We start from the raw sequence: 26,096 nt of genomic DNA, 5'->3' as shown, positions 1-26,096 counted from the left end.
ATATACTTTCTCTGTGAATTTATGTTTTGAGTTTTTACTGCAAATGTCACATCCATAATGCTGGAATTGCTCATATATACATCCAGTCTATTTTCCTTTATTTTCAACAAAAGAAAGAAACTCACACAGGTTTGGAATGAGGTAAAGTTGGTTTTATATTTGCACATTCATTTATTTTTACGGTCCCGATATTTTGTTTACCATACTTTGAGTATTCAGTCTGAAATCGCGTTTATGTTTGACTTTAAAACAACATTAGCATTGTTTAATTGACTGTGAACAATGTTGAAAGTTATTGACTGCTAACATGATTTCACTATTTAGAATTTGAAATACTTTTCTGATATTATATTAGTAAGGAGAAAGTCTGAATGTGCAAATATGAAACCAATTTTACCACAATCAGGTTTGGAACAAATGGAGGATGAGTAAATCATGACCGAATTTTCAAATTTTCAATCCCTTTAACTAATTTGTGGAGAGAGTTAGTTTCTTTTCTTTCTTGTATTAATCCATAGTATTAGAGGGTTTTCTTGCATGTTCACAGTCTCTCAAAATATTTCTAATGGATTGAGGTCTGGACTTTGATTTGGTCATTCCAAACTGTTCCATTATTTCTTGAGCCATTCTTTCATGGATTTGCTTTCATGTTTTGAGCAATTCCTATGTTGAAAACTTAACATGCTCATACTCAAGATTCAATGTTTTTACAGATTTCTTGGTACAGAATCCAGCTCTTAAGCAGTGAATCAACTTACTGAAGTATCTTGATCTTTGAGAGATTTTTTGAGGGCAGATAGATGTAAAAAGTTGTTGTGAAACGTCTCCATTTGTAGATCGTTGTATATTTTGTGGAATGGCAGATAGTTTGGAAATGCCATTAAGTCACATAAGAGCTTTTAAAAAAGTGTTAGTTCACCTCAAAATGTAAATTGTCAAGTGTCATCATTTACTTGCTCTAATGTCACTACAAACCCTTAAGAAATGTGCTAATTTTTGGGACACATATAAAGCTATTTTTAAGGTTTGCTCACACAGAGCAAGCAGGGGCCTGTACCATGAAACTGGGTTAGATGGCAAGCAAGTTCATTTTCAGTTTAGTTTGCAACAATCCTAGGTTTTAGGTACCATGAAGACAGCCTGATTCCAAAGTCCATGTGAAATGTACATTTTCAATATATATATTTTTTTGTTACCGAATATTGTTATTCTTTAGCTGAACTAATTAATCTGTGCAGGCTATTCCAAAAACGTAAGTTTTCGGAACATTTGCTTTCGCATTTGGAGTGGTGGTTCACGTCAGTTTGACTGTTTCAGCCACCATATTCTTAACCATGCCTCTCTTACCGTTAGTTTGCTATGATGGAATGCTGTGCAGAAAGAGAGCCTCGCCCCCTATTCAATATTCCGTTTTAGATGGAAGTACAGTTGATGTCAGAATTATTGAATTATTAGCCTCCCTATTTATTTTTTCCCCAATTTCTGTTTAACGGAGAGTAGGTTTTTTCCAACACATTTCTTAACATAATAGTTTTAATAACTTAATGAAGTTTTAATAACCTTTCTAATAACTGATTTATTTTATCTTTGCCATGATGACAGCAAATAATATTTTACTAGATATTTTTCAAGACACTTCTATACAGCTTAAAGTGACATTTAAAGGCTTAACTAGGTCAATTAGGTTAACTAGGCAGGTTAGTGTAATTAGGCACGTTATTGTATAACGATGGTTTGTTCTGTAGACTATCAAAAAAATTTTGCTTAAAGGGGCTAATAATATTGTCTTTTAAAATGGGTTTTAAAAAATTAAAAACTGCTTTTATTCTAGCCGAAATAGAACAAATAAGACTTTCTCCCAAAGAAAAAATATTATCAGACATACTGTGAAAATTTCCTTGCTCTCTTAAACATTGTTTGGGAAATATTTAAAAAAAGAAAAAAAAAATCAAATATTCAAAATTAAAAAATAATTCTGACTTTAACTGTACATTAATATACTGGAATAAAAGTCAACTTCTGATTTACGTAGAGTTTAATCACATTTTGTCACCATGGTGTCTTACACCGTATCGCTAACCTACTCCAGGGCAGGTTATGTTGATTCCACCAATGAACTGTGAGCAAAGTGACAAATCTCTGATGCTATAGAAACTCCAGGTTCTCTTGCACCAAATTAAAGTCCACATGAATTGGAAGCTCTGACTTCTTTTTTGTGATGTAGTTCCTAAAAAAATCGAATATTAAATGAAAAAACAGTGGGCATGGCTTGTGTTTTTGGATGCTTGTTGATTGGATGTACTACAGTAGGCATTTCATTCAGAAAATCTGGAAAAAGGGTTTGGGAAGAATTATTACAACCTAGAAGACACCTCCTGGGATCCATTCTTCGTACGTGGATTACTCAATTAGCTGGATTTGGTTATTGATAATTTGACTTGATCCAGGATAGTATCGTTCTTCAAAATTAATTTGAGAGTTGTTGTAATAGCAGCAGGTCTGGTAGCTCAAACCTGCTCGGGAGCAGGCTTGTTTCATATAAACAGGATTAGATTGGGTTATTTCAAGCAAAGGTAATACTGAAAGTATGTTCTGAATGTTAATATTTTCTTATAGTAGTAACCTATATGTTATATACACTTGGTAAAATAGTAAAATAGTTAAAGTTTATATATATATACATTTATTATTGATAATAATTAATATTATTTAATATTAAATAATAATATTTGTGTTTATATGCACAAGAGTTAAAATGAATAAATAAATAAATAAAAAATAAAAAATGTATATATATATATATATATATATATATATATATATATATATATATATATATATATATATATATATATATATATATATATATATATATAGTTTTTTTCATATTTGACACGAAACACACATTTACCGGTAGGAATGACATCCCGCCCTACTCATAATTCTCTCTTCATATAGCCGCATATATGCCTATTACATATCCATAATACACAGTGATATAGCCCGGTTCGGATCATATTGCTTTCTCACAATAATTGATCCGCTCCAAAGTTTGTTTTGATCGAGCCGAGACCACCTCATTCAGCGATCGCAGACCGATTGTTTTGGCGCGGATCTAAGCCCCCCCCCAAGTGGTGCTCACTGCAGAGCCACTTGGGCAGAGCTGAGCTCCAGCAAGGGGGAGCTTGAGCTCCAGCTCCTCCTTCCTTGCACTTCTTCTACGAGTGATGTCACTGGGGCTTGGGGTTAGGGGTGGGTTGGGTGTACGCATTAAAACAGCTTACAGGAGGAGGAGCTCAAGCTCAAGCTCCCCCTCGCTGGAGCTCAAATGGCTCTGCAGCGAGCAGTGTCTCAATCGAAGCGTCATTGCTGGATTCACATATGCCAAACGAACCACGCTAACTGGGCAAACACGCCAGGTTCCGAAAATAAAGTTTAGGTCTGAAAGCACCCTAAGATAATTTGACAGATCCTGGATCTTTTAATCTTGATAACTGATCTCTGGCTAATTTGGTTCTTCAAACAAGTTCGCAAATCAAATTAAAATGTCTGCATGAACTGATCTGAGATTGCTTCGTGTTGTGAAGGAAAAATCTATCGATCCATGAAATCATGATCAGCAACAATTGGCTGATAGCACAACAGTGTAATGACATCATCTGATTAATTTTCAATTATCCATGTGAGCAAAATTATATAAAATTCGTAGTAAACGTTATGTTAAATATGACACGCAATAACTTTACAGATTTGTTGTGAGCTTCAGGCTTTACACTTTAATTTGTCAAGAGTATTTAGCAATTTATTTAGTTTTACATTTTAGATTGGATTTTCTTTATTATAGTGGCCTAAGCCTATATAAGTTTCTTAATCGGCGTACAGAATTTAAATGAATTTTGCATGATAAAAGCATTTTGATATCGGTAAAGGTGTCTGCAACTTTTGTGTCATATTAGCTGTCAAAACATGTGCATGACTGCATAAATTATTATTCCCTTAACACAAACAAACAAACAAACAAACAAACAAAAAAATGTTGAATATTATTATGCTTGTCTATTATCATACAGAAATTGTACTGAAGCTGAATCGGTATGTTAAAATAATACATGTTTGTATCTAAAAAGGGGCGACGCAGTGGCGCAGTAGGTAGTGCTGTCGCCTCACAGCAAGAAGGTCGCTGGTTTGAGCCTCGGCTGGGTCAGTTGGCGTTTCTGTGTGGAGTTTACATGTTCTCCCTGTGTTTGCGTGGGTTTCCTCTGGGTGCTCCGGTTTCCCCCACAGTCCAAAGACATGTGGTACAGCGGAATTGGCTAGGCTAAATTGTCCTTAGTGTATGAGTGTGAATGAGTGTGTATGGATGTTTCCCAGAGATGGGTTGCAGAAATTGTACTGAAGTTTGGGTTGCAGCTGGAAGGGCATAAGCTGCGTGAAACATGTGCTTGATAAGTTGGCGGTTCATTCCGCTGTGGTGACCCCAGATTAATAAAGGGAATGAGCCGAAAAGAAAATGAATGAATGACAGCTAAGCGGGACTCTGCAAAGTAAACCCTAAAATTCTGACCAAAATTTACTTGCATGTGATGTGTTTTAGCTATTTTGGGCTGTTTTGAAACTTTGCCATGTAAAAGCGATCCACACCAAGAACAAAGTGGACATTGTAACAATTCGAATCCCTGTTTCGGAACAGGAGAATCGATCCACAGGTGTGAAAGCACCCTTAGATCATTTAAGCGAGGTACAAAGCACGGACCCCTGCTCGTCACTTCTGTTTGTTGTCGAAACTGACAGTTGGAGGGGTGTGGTTAAGTATGTTAGCCACGCCCAATACCTCAGATAGACGTAATCTGAGAATTTGAACTGAAAACAATCAGGAAAACAGGAAGTGCATTTTCAGACTTTAATTTTAGATTAGAAGAGCAAACAGTTTTTATTTCTTAATGACATGCACAGATTAAATGTTCATTACAAAATTAGCAATGTGAGCTAACAAATCCAGTATGGTTAGTTTTGATTTCATGTGTACTTTAAAGGTCACTATATAGTAAAACACTTATCAAAAGATTCAATTGTGTGATTTTAATAAAAATTATTCATTATTTTAGATTATTTATAATATTATTATTATTTATGTAATCTATTACATTTAAGCAATTTTTGTTGAATAGCTGATTTTTTTAGCTTATTTTTAAATTTACAGATATACAGCTGCAATTTTAAACTTTATATTTTAAAATCTAAAGAGATGAGACTTAAAAATATATTATAAAGGAGCTTAGATTTTATATTTTTGCCAACCAGACCTACATATTATAAATTATACAAAATAAATTTACAACTTCAGTTGAACTTATAAAGTAAGCTTTTTATCTTATAACTAGGCCCACACGGAATCTGCGCAGAATTCCACAGATTTCCGCAGATTTTTAGCCCATCATTGATTTTGTTTATTTACTTGAGTAAATTTATGTTTATTCAGTTTTTAAATTAATTTCAGTATAATTATTGACTAATATGAAAATGTTCATATAATTTATTTACAATACAGTTTGTAATGTAATATTTTCTGTCTTTTAGTAGAGATATTATATAGAAGACTTGAGTTGTTTGCCAAATAAAGTGGATCTAATTGGATTTGCATTGTAAACATTAGATACAAATTAAAAAGATATTACTTTTTAGTTTATATATTAAGGTTTTAGTTATGATACTCCCAAAATCATTCTGCATAAATCCGCAGATTTTTAACAAAATTCTGCACAGAAATAGCAAAAAATGTCCGCAGATTCTGTCTAGCCCTACTTATAACTCTCCTCTTTCATGGACAACTCTTTTTATCTTGCTGTAAAAAAGATTTCATTCCTTGAATTGCTATTTTATGGTAGTGCATTGGAAGAGTGAGTCATATTTAATGTTACATTTTTATATGTCTGTATTATCAAGAAGGACACATTATGTGACACTGCACTTTTTGTTTTTAAACCAGCCATGACTTAATTGTTCAAATGACCTATTTGCATGAGTCTTCAAAGTAACACGAAAACATTTCCATAAGCAGTTATAGATGCAAATAAGACTTCTGATATGAATAAATGTTCGTCTGATATGAGGAATTGAATGCTGAGGATAGTGTTATGTTTTATTTATGCATTTTTTGACCCTTGTCTCTCTTTGTGTGCTTGCAACACAGGGATCAGGAAAAATGCAACTTGGCTTGTCGGTTTCTGACAGTGATGCGTCTCCGTTCACCCCTCTGGTGGTCCTGGAGCTTGCTTATGACACTAAAGCAGAGGCCATCACTTGGTTACTAAACAGAATCAGAGACAAGCAGCGTAATGGAGGTGAGACCCGTGGCATTTTACATCTCGGGATATGAGGTTGACAGAAACATCTACTTGCCTTGTGAAGTTGTTTAAAGTCCATTCCTTGTTTTTTGGGGCTTCTGTCAGTGTTAGTCACTGTGCGGTAGAAAATTTGAACCTTGCCCTTCATGGAGGACTAGGACATTGAATATAAAAATCTGCCTTTAGAGAAAATACAAATGCTTCTCTTTTTAAGTTACTTCATGTATGTTGTAGGGCTGCGCAATATTTGAATATGTAATACATTGGAATTTTACATTTTTCTGCGATACACATTGAAATATTGAGTATAATTTCACCAGATGACTCAAGTGCTCTTTTGGGAGCAATTCGGATCATTTTGTAGAGCCAAACTATAATAAATCAAAAACATACAAAGATACAGTGCTTTATAGTTTTCTGAGAGTCTGGCAGTAGTCAGTTACACAAATTGAGTAGTCATATGTAAAATAACACTGTATAATCTTCATGGTGTGTAGGTATAGTGTGTCCACAGTCATATTGGGGTGATATGAAGACAATAATCAGGTTTTTTTAAAATTAAAATAGGATCCAAATCCCTCTTATTTTGAGGCCCACCACAACATGCCGCCCACCGATTTGATTGACAGCCATGAATTAACATTTCTCCATAGTAAAGCATATAATCATATCACCAAGACAGGACGTGCACAAAGCAACTGGGATTAAAAGATCTGTTCAGCTCTCTGTGATCATCAATCATTATCAAATATGATCAAGAACGAGTTTTACAAGTTTAAAACTATTATAAAACAGTGCATGTTTGTAATGAATTACAGCAATTTTATCGTCTTTATCAGCACAGCCACGTGTCAGTACAATTAAAAAAGAAGATGCTTCAATCCTGGTTTGTGGACGTCAAATCAGGTTTATTTTGTACATTAACATAACGGATATCAATACAGCAGTGGATATTAACATGTATCCTGTCACTTTTCCCGTGCAAAAACGCGCTGTGTGTGTGCGTGAACTTTGCAACAACATTGTGTGTGACTGACTCATCATTGCAGAAAGACTTGAATTAACTCCACAACAAATACATCAAATAATCATTGGTAAAGTTCTTACTGCAGTATTCCTCACAAACATTACATGAGATCTGCTTCCTTCATGTCTGTTACTGTGCTGTTTATCTGACGCAGTCGGAGGCACACTCTGGCACAGGAGAACGGTGGGCGGGAAGAACTAGCATTAAAGGCACAGGCAACAAAAACAGCTACATTGTGTTTAGACCAGAAAATTCCAATATTCTGAAAGGTAAAATAAATAATTTGATGGGTGTTTTGAGTTGAAGCTGTACAGGCACATTCTGGAGACACAAAATACTTATTTTAAATCTTGAAAAAGGGGCAAAGTAGGTGCCCTTCAATAATGAAAAAATAAAACAAACAGATGGCAGCTCCTCACGGACACTGCCGCCAAACTGAAAGCAAAAGTAAAACAAAGTGTCCAGGCTTGGTCCCATCTCGTGTTCCACTGCGGTCTCTCCCGCGTTTATCATTCAGAGCTCCTCCGTAAGACTTGAGACAGGTAGCAGGTCCAGGTGTCAGCAAGCGGCAACCTTCCGCTCTCCCTCGTGAAGCAAATACAGAAGTAACTGAAACTGCAATTCATCGACTTGCCTTTGAGGGCTGGCTCCAGGAACTCCAGATGTTCACTGACTGCAATGGTAAATTGAGAGGGGTCTGGATGCAGACCTGGTGCAGTGCAATCTGAGCTGCATCCAATGCTTTTTAACGCGCTCACCTAACCCCACCCCTAACCCTACACGTCACAGTGACATCACCAGCTCAATAGAGTGCATTGTGTCTAATATTACATCACTGAGATATGCAGTCTCAGCTTGCATCATAAAGGCTGCATCCAGATACTATTGGGTAAATTGGCCAATTTTACAGCTGATAAAAACATGTTTAGAGCCAGGTACAAAAGATGTTTTTGCTGGTCGCCGTTACTTCAGCTGATTCTGGCTGATTAGCCGCTGAACTCGACATATACATCATATTTTAGTTTTGTTTTATGTGGCTTTACACAGTCAGTTGCCTTTTGGAGTTATTTCCTACAATTATCAGATAATATGGCATGCTGTGCACTTAATTGTGCTCACAAACCATTCAAGTGGCCTCTAATTCCCAGGTGAGTGAAATTATATACTTATATACCATCTCGATAAATGTATTTGTTTTATTTAAGATCATTTATCATTTTCTTTAGAACTTAAATGCACTCCTGAACCTGACAGAGTGATTAGCTGTAGGCTCTAGAACAATCATCTTGAAACGTTGTTGTGCGTTATGCCTTGTTTTCATAACTCGCCTTGCATTTACTAACACAGACTGTATTTGAAGTATTTGGAAGTAATTAGCGTTTTCCTCCTGTAGAAAAATCATCATAAGAACAATGCTTAGTGGCTCAATGTATTACAGCAGTGGTTTTTAGAAGACTAAACACTTTATTGATATTGTATACAAACTGGCCCATGTGTTCGGAACACAAACAAGTTGCTGGTAATGAAGTATTAAGCGTTTCTCCCAAAGAATAGCTTGTCTAAGCAAAATGCTAGCAGGCATCTGTAGCACCCCTCACGCTTCGCCTCTTTGCCCTTGTTTGCTATCCCCCGGTCAGTGCGATAACGTGCGAACAAAATGGCGACGGTTGGCCACGCCTACTTGTAGCTTTATTTGTGCTCTTTAGAAACCTATGGGTCTGGTCGTGAATACTACTTCCACATCTTTTACAGTCTATGGCACTCACGTCATCATGCCTCGCATGCTTACGGATCTCAGCCCCGCCCTCATCGCTACAATTATATTTTATTACAGAAGGCACTCTCTTGTTTCAGTCCCTTTGGTGTGTTCACATGCAGCTTTTTGGTCCACAACGAACCCGATGTGAGCATGTTGGAAACACATGTTTGGCGTGGGCTTGGTGTGTCCCAGCATTAACAATGCGATTCCTTTTACAGGAGCAGAGCTGTTGGTGGACCAGCTCATGTTTCCAGCTCAGGATGGTCAGAAGCCAAATCCAAATGTTTTTGTTGTGGGCTCCACGTTACAGAGGCTTTTAAGTGGAGCTGAAGATGTGGGATTGTGTAAGGAGTTTCAAGATGGCACAATGCGAGGGTTCACTTATGCCAACAGAGAAAGCTTCAAAGACTTTGAAGGTGAGGTGCAAGTCTATTTGAATACGAAATAAATGTGATTGCAGTGTTTATTTAGTGTTTATTTAGTTATTTCAACCACATTAGTTTACTATAGAAGCATTACATTAATATGACTAGTTGATAATGAGCTAATGATTCTGGTATAGCATTATTTATCGATCCTAGCAGTTCTATAACTCTGTTGTATTGTGCTAACAGGAGATGGTGAAGGATTTCTCAGTGATGCGGAGTGTCAGTATATTGTTAAACATGAATTGGACACGCTTAGGGCTAAAAACGAAGTGTATATACCAGGATATCCCAAGTTTAAGCTTTACCCTGGAAAATCAATTGGTAAGTGTGCATTTTTTAAATACAGTACCTGCAACAAAACATTTTAGATATACACTTTCCGGCCACTTTATTAGGTACACCTGTCCAACTGCTTGTTGATGCAAATTTCTAATCAGCCAATCACATGGCAGCGATTTAATGCATTTAGGCATGTAGACATGGTCTAGACGATCTCCTGCAGTTCAAACCGAGCATCAGAATGGGGAAGAAAGGTGATTTAAATGACTTTGATCGTGGCATGGTTTTTGGTGCCAGACGGGCTCATCTGAGTATTTCAGAAACTGCTGATCTACTGGGATTTTCACACACGACCATTTCTAGGGTTTACAGAGAATGACCTGAAAAAGAGAAAATATCCAGTGAGTGGCAGTTTTGTGGGCGCAAATGTCTTGTTGATGCCAGAGGTCAGAGGAGAATGATGAGATTGGTTCGAGCTGATAGAAAGGCAACAGTAACTCAAATAACCACTCGTTACAACCGAGGTATGCAGAAGAGCATCTCTGAACGCACAACACGTCCAACCTTGAGGCAGATGGGCTACAGCAGCAGAAGACCACACCGGATGCCACTCCTGTCAGCTAAGAACAGGAAACTGATTGTACAATTCACACAGGCTCACCAAAACTAGACTATTTAAGATTGGAAAAACGTTGCCTGGTCTGATGAGTCTCAATTTCTGCCACCACATTCTTGGACGGCATCAACAAAATGAAAACATGAATCCATCCTTGTATCAATGGTTCAGGCTGGTGGTGTAATGGTGTGGAGGATATATATATATATATATATATATATATATATATATATATATATATATATATATATATATATATATATATATATATATATATATATATATATATATGTATATATGTATATATATATATATGTGTGTGTGTGTGTGTGTTTTCATAAATGACCAGATATCAGATTTACATATTTGGGGAGTACAGGCCACTTGAATATTTGCAATGTTTTTTTTTTTTGTAATTTTTGAGCATCACTAACATTTTGGTGGTGAACTCTTTTTCAGTACGCAGACTGCAGTCTAAAGGTGTCCTTGTCCAGTATTTCCCTCTCCATAACAAAGAAGACCTTAAGAGACTCTCATTCTCGTGGTACAAAAAGATCAAATTGTCCTTCCAGCCACTTGGTGAGTCACTCTGTCTGTGTGCGCTGGCAGCATGAACTTTAAACCCAACTTCAGCCTTCATATCAGTTGAGACTTTCTCAAGAATATTGGTTATCTAAGTACAGCTGAATGTCATAAATGGTGGTGCTTAATTTTTTCTTCTTTTAAATCATATAAAAAACACTTCTGACTGTTTATTTAATTCTAATGTAGAGCTAAGCAAAATAATACTAGATTCACTGTAAAGGGTTAGTTCACTCTAAAATTCACTTACCCTCATCTCATTCTTTTTTTCATGTTTGGAAAACAAATGTGACTCTGGACCACAAATTGATTTGATTAAAAAAAAAATTTGTTCTAAAAATTAAGGAAAGGTTATATGATGATGAGTAAATGCTGCCAGAATTTTGATTTCCAAGTAAGTTATACGTTTAAAGTATGCTAAAGTCACTGTGCTGTATTGATCAATGTTATTTATGGTGTAGATGACATCAGAAGTTACTTTGGTGAAGGTCTGGGGCTCTACTTTGGATTTCTGGAGTATTTCACATTTGCCTTGATACCCATGGCCCTCATTGGTATCCCTTACTACCTCTTCGATTGGGAGGACTACGACAAGTACGTCCTGTTTGCCGTTTTCAACCTGGTTTGGTCTACAGTATTTCTGGAAGTATGGAAGCGGTGCAGCGCTACGTTGGCATACAGCTGGGGAACTCTGGGCCGTAAAAAAGCCTTTGAAGAACCAAGGGCTGGATTCCATGGACCCTTGGGGTTGAATCCAGTCACTGGCCGAGAGGAACCACTCTACCCTAGCTCCAAGTATGTTGAAGTCTTCTCTTGTTCTATCACAGAATTTTTTTATTGTTTTAGCAAGATTCTTACAATGCAAATGACACGATTCTTACATTACAATTTTCCATAAAACAAGCAAAATAATCTTGTTTCTCTCTCTCTCTCTCTCTCTCTCTCTCTCTCTCTCTCTCTCAAATCTCTCTCCATTCGAACCATGCGGGAGACAGTGGTTAAATTTCATTTTCAAGGGAATTGGCCTGGGAAAAAATGGTTGGGTCAATTAGGGTTGGGTCGATAGACAATGCCATAGTCCATCGCCAATGGCCGATAGACATCATGATGCTGAGCCGGCATCGCAATCCTCCGCCCCTATCACAGCAGCATTTACACTAATACGTCTTAGTTTTAAAATGGCATTTTAGAACGAAAATGATCCCCGTCCACACTGGCATTTCATCTAGCATTTCTGAAAAGCTCTCCCACTGTACCACTGAAAACGCACATCACGTGACCACACACACACACAGGCACGTGCTGCAGCATATGCGGATGTCTGAGCTCAAGGCAGTCAGCAGGTACAGAAACCCCATAGACCAGTGCACATCATACAGTTTATCAAGGATGTACCACTGGATCGTGTCTCACTATTGTTGTTAAACGTGATATTTAAGTAATCTTGTCTCTATCTAACGACTCTTCTATCTTTTATCAGGTAATGTGTCACAGCGTCAGTACACTGCTTCAATATTTTGCTTTCACGCTTGTACTTAGTCATTTTAGCGAAAACCTCAGATACTGTTGGTTGGTTGCTGTTGGTTTTGCACCTTTTTTACCAAACCAAGTTTGTCGACGCCATTATAACGATCACTCTGCCTATTCATGCCAGAGTCCCGTGGAAAAAAGTGATTGACAGGTGGTAATTTGTGTGTAACTTATCTTTATTTATTTATGATTTGGTTATGGGTAAAACAAAGACTTTGCGGGTCAGGTAGTTGAAACAACAAATAATGAATCTGACAGCGATGCCATCGCCCATCGCGATGTTTCGCATTAGACTCTTAGAATTGGTCGACATCGCCCCCAACCTTAGGGTCAATGCTAACTTAACTGATAAAGTAACTATCACCAGGGTTGGCAACAAATCTAGCCTCATGGCCTGTCAATATAGCCCCAAAAAATTTTAATTTTCAAAACTAAACTAAAATTGAACTAAAATTTCATTAAAAACTTGCCCAATAATATGAAAATAAAATCACAATATGCCCCCACCCATTCTTAAAATACATATTTAACATTACAGCATGCCTCATACATGGTTTCTTCTTTTCATGAAACAACTATATATTAACTATTAGAAAGATTCTCTTTAATTATCTTGCCTTAAATTTGACAGCACAGCTGGCATGGCGCCTCTTGTGATTTGCTGTAAGCAGTCCAGTTAATCTAAAAACATTCAAGGTATTAATAAAATTGTAAATCAATAGAATTTCTTCTGTAGGTATACTTTCGCAGTTATTTTTTTATCACCAGATTTGGAGAATTCTGTCAGTCTGTTACCATTGAAATGAAAACAGTCTCTCTTCTAGTAAGCAATTATTCTAGTTTGCAGAATATACATTTGCTACAGTGAAATATTTCAATGCAACCATATAAATATAATTCATGCAATATTCCAAAATTTAACCAGCAGAATAGAAAAACACTTATGGAAAGTGGTTAAATGTAGCCCAATTTAGCAGGAAAACCACACACTTGGCAACCCTGACAGGAGGACTAGCAGTTCATTTACAAGGGCCAAATACAAAGAAGCGCAATTTGGTGCATACTCTAAAAAGGCCAATTTCAACAATGATCTGTGGGGAATTTTGAGCTAAAACTTCACATACATACTCTGGGGACATCAGAGACACATATTAGACCTTGTGAGAAGTGGCATAATAGGTCCACTTTAATACCGATAATACAGTATTTGTTTGACAGTGTTTATTTTCTTGTGACAGGCGACAGTTGAGGATATATTTGGTGTCGGTACCTTTCGTTCTGCTGTGCCTCTATCTGTCCTTCTTCGTGATGATGGTTTACTTTGACATGGAGTTCTGGGCCATAAGTGTATACCATGAAAATCCCAACTTTGCGACCAGCGTTCTGCTGTTTGTTCCGAGTATCATCTATGCTGTGGTCATCGAGGTCATGAACCTGCTGTATCGCTACGCTGCAGAGTTTCTCACAGACTGGGGTGAGCCTGAAATCTTTTCTTCACTCAGTAAAAGCTAAACACAACAATATGGAAGTTACTGTCCATATGTCATGTATTTACTTACTAAACTAAAGTTATGTATTTACTATCATTAACAAACAATGAATAATTCATTTATGCAAGTATATTTATTCATATTAATGTTATTTAATGAAAATACAGTTGCTTATTGTTGGTTTATATTAACTCAAAGTGCATAAACCAATCTTCAAAGTGCTGTATGTAAGTTTATGGCTCTTCTAAAGCTTAAAAATGCCATGATATGTTTGCAGATATTTAACCCTCTACCGCACGGTGTTACCATATGGCAACATGATATTTATGTTCATTTCCCGGCACCTGTTCTTTAAGACCAACATTTAATTTTTTTTGTTGGGAAGAGAAGACCTTAGTGTAGCCAATGATGTGCTAAGTGACATGCAGTGTTTTTCTGTAGCGCGATTTCTGACAGACTGGCGTTTAATTACAATAGTTGCTGAATGCAAATGTTAACAACAATTAGAACAAAGGATCAAATTATGTCAAATCCACAAAAAATCTGAAACACCACCTCTAGTAAGTTATGATGACATATTTACAACTTAAAAAAGTTTTTATCAAATTAGTTTTTTGTAAATCAATCAAATGTATGTGTTGCCAACTGGCAACACTGCAATAGTGGAACGTGCAATATCGCAATGGGTTAGCTAGCTAGCAAGGTCACCTGTGAACTTTTAAGTTGTAACAATAACAACATGAATGCTAGTAATATAATGTTGATTAGTTGTACGTTAATGGCATTTGCATTATGGATAAAATCTAGTTTTAATGACAATACTACTTTTGAATAGATATGAATACAGGGAACAGTGTATTAGCGAGCACCACCATGTTCTATGGTAAGTGAAAGAAGAAAAGGACAGAACTGGCTCTTCCTGCAGATGAAAGTGAGGATGAGATGGGTTTTAGTGACCATGAGAATGATGCAAAGTGGACATTTGATAAGAGCAGTGATGCAGACAGTTCAAGTAAGTTAGCTCTTAGGCAGATAAGACAGACGTAGTATAGTATAGAGAATAATATATCAACATTGCTAGCTAGTAACTACATTATTCTGATGCATCTAGATATATTAGACTTGTTATTTATTTATTATAATATTTACTGGAGAAAATATTTATATTTACTGTATGTTGTATACATGATAATACAATATTATGTTTGTTTTTGATAATAGTCAGCAAAAAATAATGGAATAAATGAAAACTGTTGGAATATCAGTTGTTGGAAAGTATGTATAAGGTGTCGTTTATAAGTTCTGTGTTAAGCTTATAATACTGCAACACCAAGTAAATAATTTCAAACAACAAAATTATTAATCATAAGGAAAATTCTAAATAAGAAATTTCTAAGTTAGATCCACTATTGGATGTTGTTGCCATATGACAACATATCATAAAGTACCTTAAAAAAGAAGTTTTTCCAAAATTTTTCACAGCACTTCAAGTTAAGCCATTTTAAGAAAAGAAAAACAGTCAAATATTTTTTTTATAGATCTATCATGATGAGTGCAGTAGAGGGTTAAGAAACATGCTAAGTGAACATTCTTGTTTATCTGAAAAACAATGCTGAAGTCAGATATTCTACTTTGAAAATGGGCATGCCAGAACATCTGTCTTTGTTTTGGTTCTTTTAACCCGCCCACTGCCAGTTTAGCCAATTATATTTCAGCGCCTCGGGTTGCCTTGGTGGAAAACAGAGTATTTCATTCATTTAGTCAGGAAGGCTTTCAAACAATGACTGTAAAAAATATAGACTACGCAACAGCGCCTTTTCCCATTGAACGCTTTGAAAGCAAAACGCCTCAAGATGGGCACAAACTGTCGCAAAACACTGCTGAAATTGGAGGCTGGGCATGCGCAAAAGGGACTACCAGATGGAGCCAGAGGCGGAGCCGCGGAATCAAGCTTCCAACTAAATGCTTGTACGTCAAATCAACCACACCCCCGAACTTCTTATTTGACGGCCTGTATCTGCACTATAACAAAGGCTCGCTAATATAAATATAAGCACTTACATTTAAAAACAAGCAATAATATACAATTTAAAAACTGTGATGGAAGCTGTTTTTATTCATTTAGTAAATTATTATATGTTGGACTGCAAAATAAACGATCTTACATACACTCTAACCTAAGTTAGACTAAGCTATGAGTACAAAAAAATCTCTTATAACAGGTTGTTGGTGTTTATTATCTTCACAGGGGTAGAGATATTACTTTTAAAATATGAACAATAACATATGAACGACACATACGTTTTTAGAAAGGTTTTTATTTTTAATTACCAGTCAACAGCACCCAATATATACACACCATGGACAGCTTTTTGCCATGCAAATGATCGTGCGTTTAAAAGATAATCACAGCAAGAATTCTAAATATCAACAGGATATTTACAGATCCCGTCCCTGCACTATATGAAATAATCCTTGTCAATTTGTACAAAAAACTTAGCAGTATTAATACATCAACTGATGTCTATTTGATAAAGGCCTATCACTGATGCAACAACTTATTGTTTATCATTTTTTGCCTCCGTTTTCATTTGGTTTATTCCATGCCTTAATATCTGGCAAACAGGAATTTACATGTTTTTAGGAGTTTTCAAATAAAAACCCAATTATACATGATGTATATAAATAATATATAACATTTGCTACTCTATTTGTTATATAAGATTGCATTTTGCTGTTTGCACCAGACAAAACACGACAGAAATTTAAAAACAGCCACTCAGAAGCACAGAATAGTGCACTCACTGCACTGCACTTGCGAAATGGTAGGGTTTATAATCTAATTAATACATATCAAAACTCTTTAACATGTGTTGGCTTCCACTTAGTCACAGTTCTAAAGTTCAATTTCAAGCGGTTAATTTTATATTCAAGATCTGAGATGAACTATCTGCTGCTACTTTCAGTAGTATGGCAATAAATGTCATGTAAAATGACATTCAAACTCGCATCATTAGCATTTAACACTGAATATAGCACATGAGGTGTACCTGAGGTGATCATAGTTTATCCTGTTGTTCACCTGTGAAAAATTTAAGCCATTTGTAAAATATAAATTTCAGGTGATGGTTGGGACAAAATCTTCTTTTAGGATGGAAAATATTTCTTCTGTTGGTTCAAATCAGCTTTAAATCAGCCTTTAGGCTTGATAGTCAGGCACACTCACATCAATCTGGCAGCCTGCGCTTGCGTGGACTCATCAGAAGAGGAGCCGAGTGAAAATGTGTTTTGATCCAGGACTGCAATACCTAGTTCAACCACTGGGTGTCAAACTTACATACTGCACCTTTAAAAAGTGTTCAATGGAATATAAAATATAATATATGTAATATAAAAAGACACTAAAATGAGGAGTATGATCTTTGATTAATATCAAATTAGTGATCATTATTAATAATAGTAGTTATAATTGATAATCATTGTAAATCCCATTCTATTTTTTTTATTTCTTTGTACAGAAAACCACAGACTGGAGTCCTCATTTCAAAATCACCTTGTGCTCAAGGTCTTGGTGGTATGCTTTCAATTTTGTTGTGTTTTTATACTTTACATAGTCGTGTAACTGCATATTTTATTATTTCATTGTTATTTGATCTCTTGTACATCTATTAATGAGATATAAGGTTCCCATTGACTTTAACATATTAATCTCAGTCATCTCTGTATCATTATATTGAAAAATCTTCATCTAATATTCATAGAATAGCTGTAGATTGGTCTAAAGGTGTGGGCAACATTAAAATTCATGAATTTTCTGATGTTTTTGTGTTTGTTTCTTTTTTTTTTCCAGTTTAACTTTGTAAACTGCTTTGCCTCTCTCTTCTATATTGCCTTTGTCATGCAAGACATGGTGCTTCTGAGACAGGTAAGCAAATTTTGGTCCATAAAAATTGTGACTTTACATTTCAAATCATTCAGAGGAATTTCATCTTCAATATGCAATAGAAGGTATTTTATAGAAACCTGATTGAGATATTTGAACCTCCACTGAGACTGTTCGCCCACTTGGGGTAAGCCCCTAAAAATTATTCATTTAAAAAAAAAATTCATTTATTTAAAAATTATTCATTTATTCATACATCTTTTATTTCTATAGCACTTTTTAACAATGTAGATTTTACCAAAGAAATGTTAAGCTTTAAAATGTAAAATTAACCCAGGTGACTCAAGGAGTTTAATCTATATTTTATTAAGTGATATGAATGCCCTGTGTGTGATAGAAATACAAAAGGAAGTCTTTATTGACCTAATATTTTTACTTCTGTACAGATATCTGGCATTCACTACAGAACATATTGTTGATACAATTAATTCATTCATTGTTTTTACAATGTAGCTTGTGCCAAAGAAGCTTAACGTAGTATATATACCAGGGGTGTCGAAACTCGGTCTTGGAGGTCTGATGTCCTCCAAATTTTAGCTCCAATTTGCCTCAACACATCTGCAAGGATGTTTCTAGAAAACCTAGTAAGAACAGGGTCACACTGGACTTTTCGCCCTATAGTCTTCCATTCATATGCATGCGAATGCGTCAGACGCAAACGCAATCTCGTGCGACAAGTTTTGAAGATTGCTGTGTTGCAAAATTCAAGCTTGGTGAACTTTCACCTCCAAAATCGCATCACATGACTGCATGAGACCAATTGAAGATCAAAACATGACCTCTCTGGACAGAAATGTAAAATATGGACCAGTCGCTCGCTTTTTTTAATGTCTAATCATCTTGTTTAATCCCGCCCCTTTTGCAGCACCGTACAACAGAATTTTGCATGTTCAAACTCCAGTGTGACCGCAGCATAAGAGCTTGATTAGCTAGCCCAGGTGTGTCTGATTGGGTTTGGACGTAAACTTTGCAGAACACCGGCCCTCGAGGATCAAGTTTGAGAACCCCGATATATACATTCAAGCCCAAAATGTTATATTATAGTATTTAGAAAGCCAATAGCTGCTATTCCTCAACATTTCTCACAATATCTTCTTTTGTGTATAAAAGAAGAAAGAAATTCATAAACGTTCATAACCCAGATTTCTTTGGGTGAACTATCCATTTAACCCTTGGGTGCTGTTGGGGATGTTTTCATCCACTTTAGGGTGATTTTGAGGCTTAATTTGGCCACAACTTTTTCTGTGTTTCAGCAAATGAAATGATTTTTGATTAAATGTCTTATTTTGACACATATTTTGGGAAAATGCTTTAAAAATGTTCAAAAACTCAATACACTCTTGGCAAATTTGCTACACTTGTTATGTTCATGGCTGTTTAAGCTATATTGACTTCCATTATTTTTGATTGCAAAGTCATGAATCATATAATCAAGCATTCTTTGTTGCTATTTTTCCCTGTTGGGAAGAGGTAAACTTTTTAATTTTTACTGTTGATCATCAGTTGCAGTGAAAAAAGGCTTAGTTTCTGCCTTCTATATAGAATATTGTGTTTTTTGTGTGTGCGTGTGTGAGAGAGGTCTTTTAGGCACGTATCTTGATATGTCTTATCCTAAGAAAACAAAATTAGCAGCTCAACTTGCAGAGCATAGTAAACATAGTCAAACATTGACACTGTCATTTGTTGTTTTACTCCATAGAACTTCACATAAATGTCGGAAATGTTTTTGTACAGGCCCGTGCTAAAGGGTTAATGGTGCCAACTGATGAACAACAGTACACATTTTACCTCTTCCCAACAGGGAAAAACACTAACAACATTTAAGAATGCAAGATTATGTACTGTCATGAACAAAATCGCATTATAATGGAAGTCAATAGGCCAAAACAGCCAGGAACAAAGTTAAAGGGTAGGAAATTTGAACAATACACAAGGGTTAATGTAACGCCTTGTTTTTTGTCTGTGGATCACCAGAGCTTGGCCACCCTGCTCATCACCTCCCAGATCTTGAATCAAGTGATGGAGGCCTTTTTGCCTTACTGGCTGCAGAGGAGGAGGAACAAGAAAGTCTATAAGAGGATAAAGAGACTGATGGGTGATAAAGAACTCCCCCTGCTGGAACAAATTCAGCTGGAGACAGAAATGAACACCTATTTGGTAAGTCTTAGTGACCACTGGCAGCTGGGCACCTTAAGTTTAAATTAAAGGTTAATATTATCAGAACTACATACTTTTTGTGAAGGCTACATAAAGGGTCATTTTACCCAACAATCACATTTCTATTATTGTTTGCTCACCCAAATGTCACTCCCAATTTTTAAGATATTTAAAATATGTTTTAATAAGGCCTGAGAGATTTCTGCCCTTCATTTGAACAACAATATAAAGCTTCTGAAAATAATATTTAAAAAGTTAGAATATAATAGAATAGAATAGAATAGTCAGAATAATTCATGTAAAAGTAATCATTGTAACTTTAGTGGTTTACTTGCAATTTTACGAAGTGGTTTGGCATATACACTCTCAGAAATAAAGTAAAAAAACGTGATGACTGACCATTTTTCTAGTGCTATGGTTGAAGTTTTTAAGAGTTTTGTTTATTTTGATCATTTTTCAGTGAGATAACAAAAAAGCCACAATCTGTACAACTCCAAAACAGAACAAGTTGTACGAGGTCTTCGTTGTCACATTTTACATTTGAAAATGTGCCACACATTCTCTACTAGAGTCAGGTCGGGACTGCAGGCAGGCCAGTCATATACCTGTATTCTCTTACTCCGCAGCCAGGACTTTGTTATGTCTGCAGAATGTGGTTTTGTTCACATTCACGACAACTTGCTTTTGTTATTATTATTATTATTATTATTAGCACTGTTATTTATTATATGCATATTTATATTTGTTTTATTAAAAACAAGCTTAGATTTGTCCACCTGTCAGGTTTTTTACCATATGGGGCATAAGACGTGTGCTTGGATATAACTCAGTTTTTTTAGCACACTTCGTTATTATTTATTTATTTTTTATTTGCTGGAAATTAAAAATACATTTAGAAATAGTTTTGAAACAAATCTTTGTGCTTAACAAACGAAAATAATTATGTAGGTTAATGGATGTCTTCAGTAGAGTGTACAACACCGTTTCCTTATCCATGTAAAAAAGACTGATTGAAGGAGGCTTTATCCTCGCACTGCAGATGGTCTGTTCAACTGGTTAACTGTTAACACGAGTGAAGCATTCAGTTTTTACACTTAAAAGTCCGTCATGTAAATAGCAAATGCGCCATGGCACGACACAACTGACTTTTAAAGGGAATTGGAGATGAGACTCTGATTGGTTTATGCTCAAAACACCCATAACTTATCAAGAGAATAAGCACAACCCAGTTAGACCATGCCATGCGGTGCAGTGTATTTTCCATCCTTGATAGCAAAAGTGGATTCGGACATGCCCTTAATGCTTTTGCGTCATCCACTTTAGACTTTTCACCTAGATCATTAAAATTGAGCCCAAAGTCTCATCTCCCATTCCCTTCAAGAGGGAATTGTAATCACGCAATGTTGAATTCACGATTTACATGGCGATTATATCCTGACTTTTTTCAGAACTTCCATGACCCAAATGTATTATCCAAATGTACCTAAAATGTATATGTGTGGTTCCAGTACAGACCCTCTAGGTACAAATATGTCTCAGTGACAACTCCTGTATCTTTATTTCTGAGAGTATTCATTCATTCATTCATTCATTCATTCATTCATTCATTCATTCATTCAAATTTAAAACCCATGCAGAGGTAAAGATACGTCATACATTTTGTTATACACAAAGCATTTGCATTCCTTCATAAACTAGAGAATGAAACATCAGGAGTCAGATTAATTTAATGCTGTTCTGAACAAAGCTTCAAACTTTTGGTTGAACAGAGTTTTAATGGAGTGGCAGAAATTTCATTAAAATACCTCTTTTTATGTTCCCAAAGATTAACAATAGTCACACAAAGGGCCCTATCATATACAATACTTGGTGTTATGCAGTGCCAGTCGTGAGTGACGCAAGTTTTTTTGCTAGTTTTAGTCCGACATGTCCTGAGCCATGTACCCATGTCCTTTGTCATTTGCCACTAGTGAAGCATTCAGTTTTTCTGCTTACAAAGTCGACCATGTAAATCGTGACTACCGTAAAGGGCATGGGAGATGAGACTCTGATTGTTTTAATGCACGTTATGCTCAAAACACTCTCATAACTCTTTAAATGTACTCAGTAAATGTACCATTTTACCCATACTTAAAATAGCAAAAGTGGATTTGACACCTTAGACAGTTCAAATAAAGACCTATGACTTTAACTATGCAAAATATCTTCGACAATGCCAATAGTCATGATTTGATGTAACGATCTTCAGAGCCTTTTTAAAACAGTCAAAACATAAATAATATGACATTTCAAATGTAAAATTATACTATCTAAACTGTAAAAAATGCTGGGTTCCACACAAATCTTAACACAAATCGATTAGGTTACTTAATTGTTTTATGGTCAATCCACTTAAATTTGTAAAAACAATTAAGTTGTCCCAACTCAAGAATTGTGTTTATTCAGCTCATTTTAAATTAGTTTGAACAAGCAGCAAAAATATGTTTTGAGCGTACTTCACTTTCCAAATTCTGCTTTACAATTAATGCACTGTAAAATAATATATGACAAAAAGTCATGACAGCAAATGTTTTTGTCACATTAACTCATTTTAATAAGTACGTCAGGTTTCAGCTATTTTGTTTAAGTTTAACATAATATTTTTAATCAGTTTGATTGACGCAAGTTGACTAGAAAAATTCATATGATACAACAAAAAATATTCATATTTTACAGTGTAGTTCACAGAATGACGCAAAATCTATTCAGATTAGCTTGTGATTTAAAGTGAATGGAATGGTGAAAAGCGTGATAGGCCTGTTATTGGGTGACATGAGGCTGAGTAAATGATGACAGTATTTACACATTTGGGATTCTTCAGAATGTTTTGCAAGGTTTGTGAACATGGTAATAATTACTACCTTTAATCATCAGGGCACATTTGATGACTACCTTGAGCAGTTCCTGCTGTTCGGCTATGTGAGTCTGTTCTCCTGTGTGTATCCATTGGCTGCTGTTCTGGTGGTGCTAAACAACATCACTGAAGTTTATTCTGACGCCTTCAAGATGTGTCACGTTTTCAAGCGTCCTTTCTCAGAACCAGCTGCGAACATCGGGGTGTGGCAGGTGAGAAAACCTCCGCAGCAACTCGAGAAAAGCTGATCATTTACTGTTCTTTAAATAAAGCTTGAAGGGATAGTTCACTCAAAACATAAGTTTGTTATTATCTAAAATAGTCTACTCAACCATGACTTGTTCCAAATCAATTTGAGTTTTTTTTTTCCGTTAAATACAAAAGAAGATATTTGGAAGAATGTTGAAAACTGCCAACCATTGACTTTAATAGTAGGGAGAAACAGATACTATGGAAGTCAATGGTTACCTGTTTAGAAAACTAAAAATATTAAATATACACTACCTGACAAAAGTCTTGTCGTTGACCCCAGTTGTAAGAGCAACAAATAATAACTTGACTTCTAGTTGATCATTTGAAAAAGTGGCAGAAGGTAGGTTTTTCCGATGAATCATCTGTTGAACTGCATCCCAATCATCACAAATACTGCAGAAGACCTATTGGAACCTGCATGGACCCAAGATTCCCACAGAAATTAGTCAAGTTTGGTGAAGAAAAAAATATGGTTTGGGGTTACATTCAGTTTGGGGGCGTGCGAGAGATCTGCAGAATGGATGGCAACATCAACAGCCTGAGGTATCAAGACATTTGTGCTGCCCATTACATTACAAACCACAGAAGAGGGCAAATTCTTCAGCAGGATAGCGCTCCTTCTCATACTTCAGCCTCCACATCAAAGTTCCTGAAAGCAAAGAAGGTCAAGGTGCTCCAGGATTGGCCAGCCCAGTCACCAGACATGAAAATTATTGAGCATGTCTGGGGTAAGATGAAGGAGGAGGCATTGAAGATAAATTTAAAAATTCTTAATAAACTCTGGGAGTCCTGCAACAACACTTTCTTTGCCATTCCAGATGACTTTATTAATAGTGATTTGAGTCATTGCAGAGATGTACGTATGCAGTCGTCCAAGCTCATGGGAGTCATACACAATATTAATTATTTTCCACCATGACTCTATATTCTATACTGGACATTATTTCTGTTAAGTGACAAGACTTTTGTCTAAATAAAGTCAGACCTTCCTGTCCTATAGGGGTGTCAGAATTAATTATTTCTTTGGTGCACTGTGATGCAGACGTAGACAATTCGATATCGGTTCAGTAATAATCATAACCGGTTATTGTGTACCGACGTCATTTTTCTCATATGCGCTGTGTCACTATAGCTTACTATAGCGAGAGAGGCGAGCGCGAGTATTTACAATGCTCCAACTACTTAAAAACGCAGAAACTGTGTTCAATTTCACTGCGTTGTGTGTTTGCTGGATCAGTCTTTCACTGACACTTACAGCAGAAGGCCCTATTTCACTGCGATTTGAGAGAATGAAAGTACTCCCTTTCTCTCTCTCTCTCTTACTGTGGCCCATTTGACCTGCTGGCGTGACTTTTCCTCTACTTTTGGCTGTTTTACAGCGATACTTCTGGATACAGACATGAGCGCGTGCCTGCAGAGTTTTCTCCTCCATGTCTATCATGGATCCGCTGTGAGAGCGCAGGACGCAAGAGCCAATCGCAGCCCTTTTTGTTGAGCGTGTGACCAATTAAAGGGGTGTAAGAGAACTTGGTATACAAGGATCAGATAGCAAGCGGGATATTTATGTCTGTTTATATTATTTGCTATAAATGCTCGTGTTGTTTAAAGGCACAGTTTATATATCTGACTGTTTGTATTAAAGGACAAAATTGTATTACAAATAGTATATAAATATAAATATATGTATACATTTTAATACAAGAATTGCTGCTGTGAAGTGTATAAGTCAGTGGTCTCAAAGTCAACTCCTGGAGGGCCACAGCTCTGCATGGTTTAGCTCCAACCACCTCCAACTCACACCTGCTTCTCTAGTAGTGTTCAACACCTTGATTAGTTGGACCAGGTGTGTTTGATCAGGGTTGGAGCAAAACTGTGCAGAGCTGTGGCCTCCCAGGAATTGAGTTTGAGACCTATGGTATAAGTGCTACATATAAAATAGCTGTCAAAACGTTTACCACACTATCTCATTGTGTAATATTGATGGAACTTCAATTTTGAAAGTTAATGAAAGGAAAACAGTTTCACTGCTGTTTAACAATTTACCAATCGCGTACAAAATAAAAGTTTGTTTACACAAATGTTCATGTACTGTGTATATTTATTATGAATGTACACTTATACATGTAGAGTATATAGTTAAAAAATGTGCATATATAATTGTGCTATACATAAATTTTTTGTATAAAATATAAATAAACATGATGACACGGTTCAGTGGTCAGCCTCACAGCAGTACAAATTAGTAAAACATATGCTGAATAAATTGGCGGTTCATTTCGCTGTGTTGAATAAAGAGACCAAGCCGAAGGAAAATGAATGAATGAATAAATAAACATTTATATATTAACTTTGATTAGTCTATGTTTGTATTAATTGTTTAACAGCATAAAATTCTTTCATTATTTGCTTAATATTTTGGCCTCATTTATATTACATATATACGGTATCTATCATATTATTTTCTTAATTTTAATAATGTACTGTAATCATATTTGTTTAAAACTCTAAGCTTTTAAACTTTACATGGTTATCTGAAACTCTATGATAGCAGTTTATAAGGACATCATTTCCATCGTCAGCTGAACTGCACTAAGGTCAAAGGGCTACTATGAGCTGTGCTGTGAAAGACTGATTTGATTATAGTCGTGCTCATATTCAGCGAAAAGGCATGTGAATTTGATATTCAATTCATCTTTATTTCTATAGCACTTTTACAATGTAGATTGTGTCAGAGCAGCTTAACATAGAAGTTCTAGTAAATCGAAATTGAAACTGTGCCATAAATGAGAAGGTCCG

At 35.9% G+C, this 26,096-nt stretch overlaps 1 protein-coding gene across 2 annotated transcripts in view; it reads left to right on the top strand.

The window, feature by feature from the left end:
• Positions 1-26,096, top strand: part of ano10a (anoctamin 10a) — a 72,516-nt gene that overhangs the window by 1,630 nt on the left and 44,790 nt on the right. For both annotated transcript variants that reach the window (XM_056475387.1, XM_056475389.1), the window contains exons 2-11: positions 6,191-6,341; positions 9,349-9,546; positions 9,745-9,879; positions 10,913-11,032; positions 11,497-11,830; positions 13,804-14,039; positions 17,574-17,629; positions 17,906-17,980; positions 19,973-20,155; positions 23,069-23,260. In XM_056475387.1, coding sequence (XP_056331362.1) covers positions 6,203-6,341; positions 9,349-9,546; positions 9,745-9,879; positions 10,913-11,032; positions 11,497-11,830; positions 13,804-14,039; positions 17,574-17,629; positions 17,906-17,980; positions 19,973-20,155; positions 23,069-23,260 — 1,668 coding nt within the window. In that variant the 5' untranslated portion in view covers positions 6,191-6,202. The remainder of the gene's footprint in view (positions 1-6,190; positions 6,342-9,348; positions 9,547-9,744; positions 9,880-10,912; positions 11,033-11,496; positions 11,831-13,803; positions 14,040-17,573; positions 17,630-17,905; positions 17,981-19,972; positions 20,156-23,068; positions 23,261-26,096) is intronic.

The sequence above is a fragment of the Danio aesculapii genome, chromosome 16, assembly GCF_903798145.1.
Source record: "Danio aesculapii chromosome 16, fDanAes4.1, whole genome shotgun sequence".
Lineage (NCBI taxonomy): Eukaryota > Metazoa > Chordata > Actinopteri > Cypriniformes > Danionidae > Danio > Danio aesculapii.
Note: the sequence above shows the minus strand (reverse complement) of the source record. Positions and strands in the feature narration are given on the sequence as shown.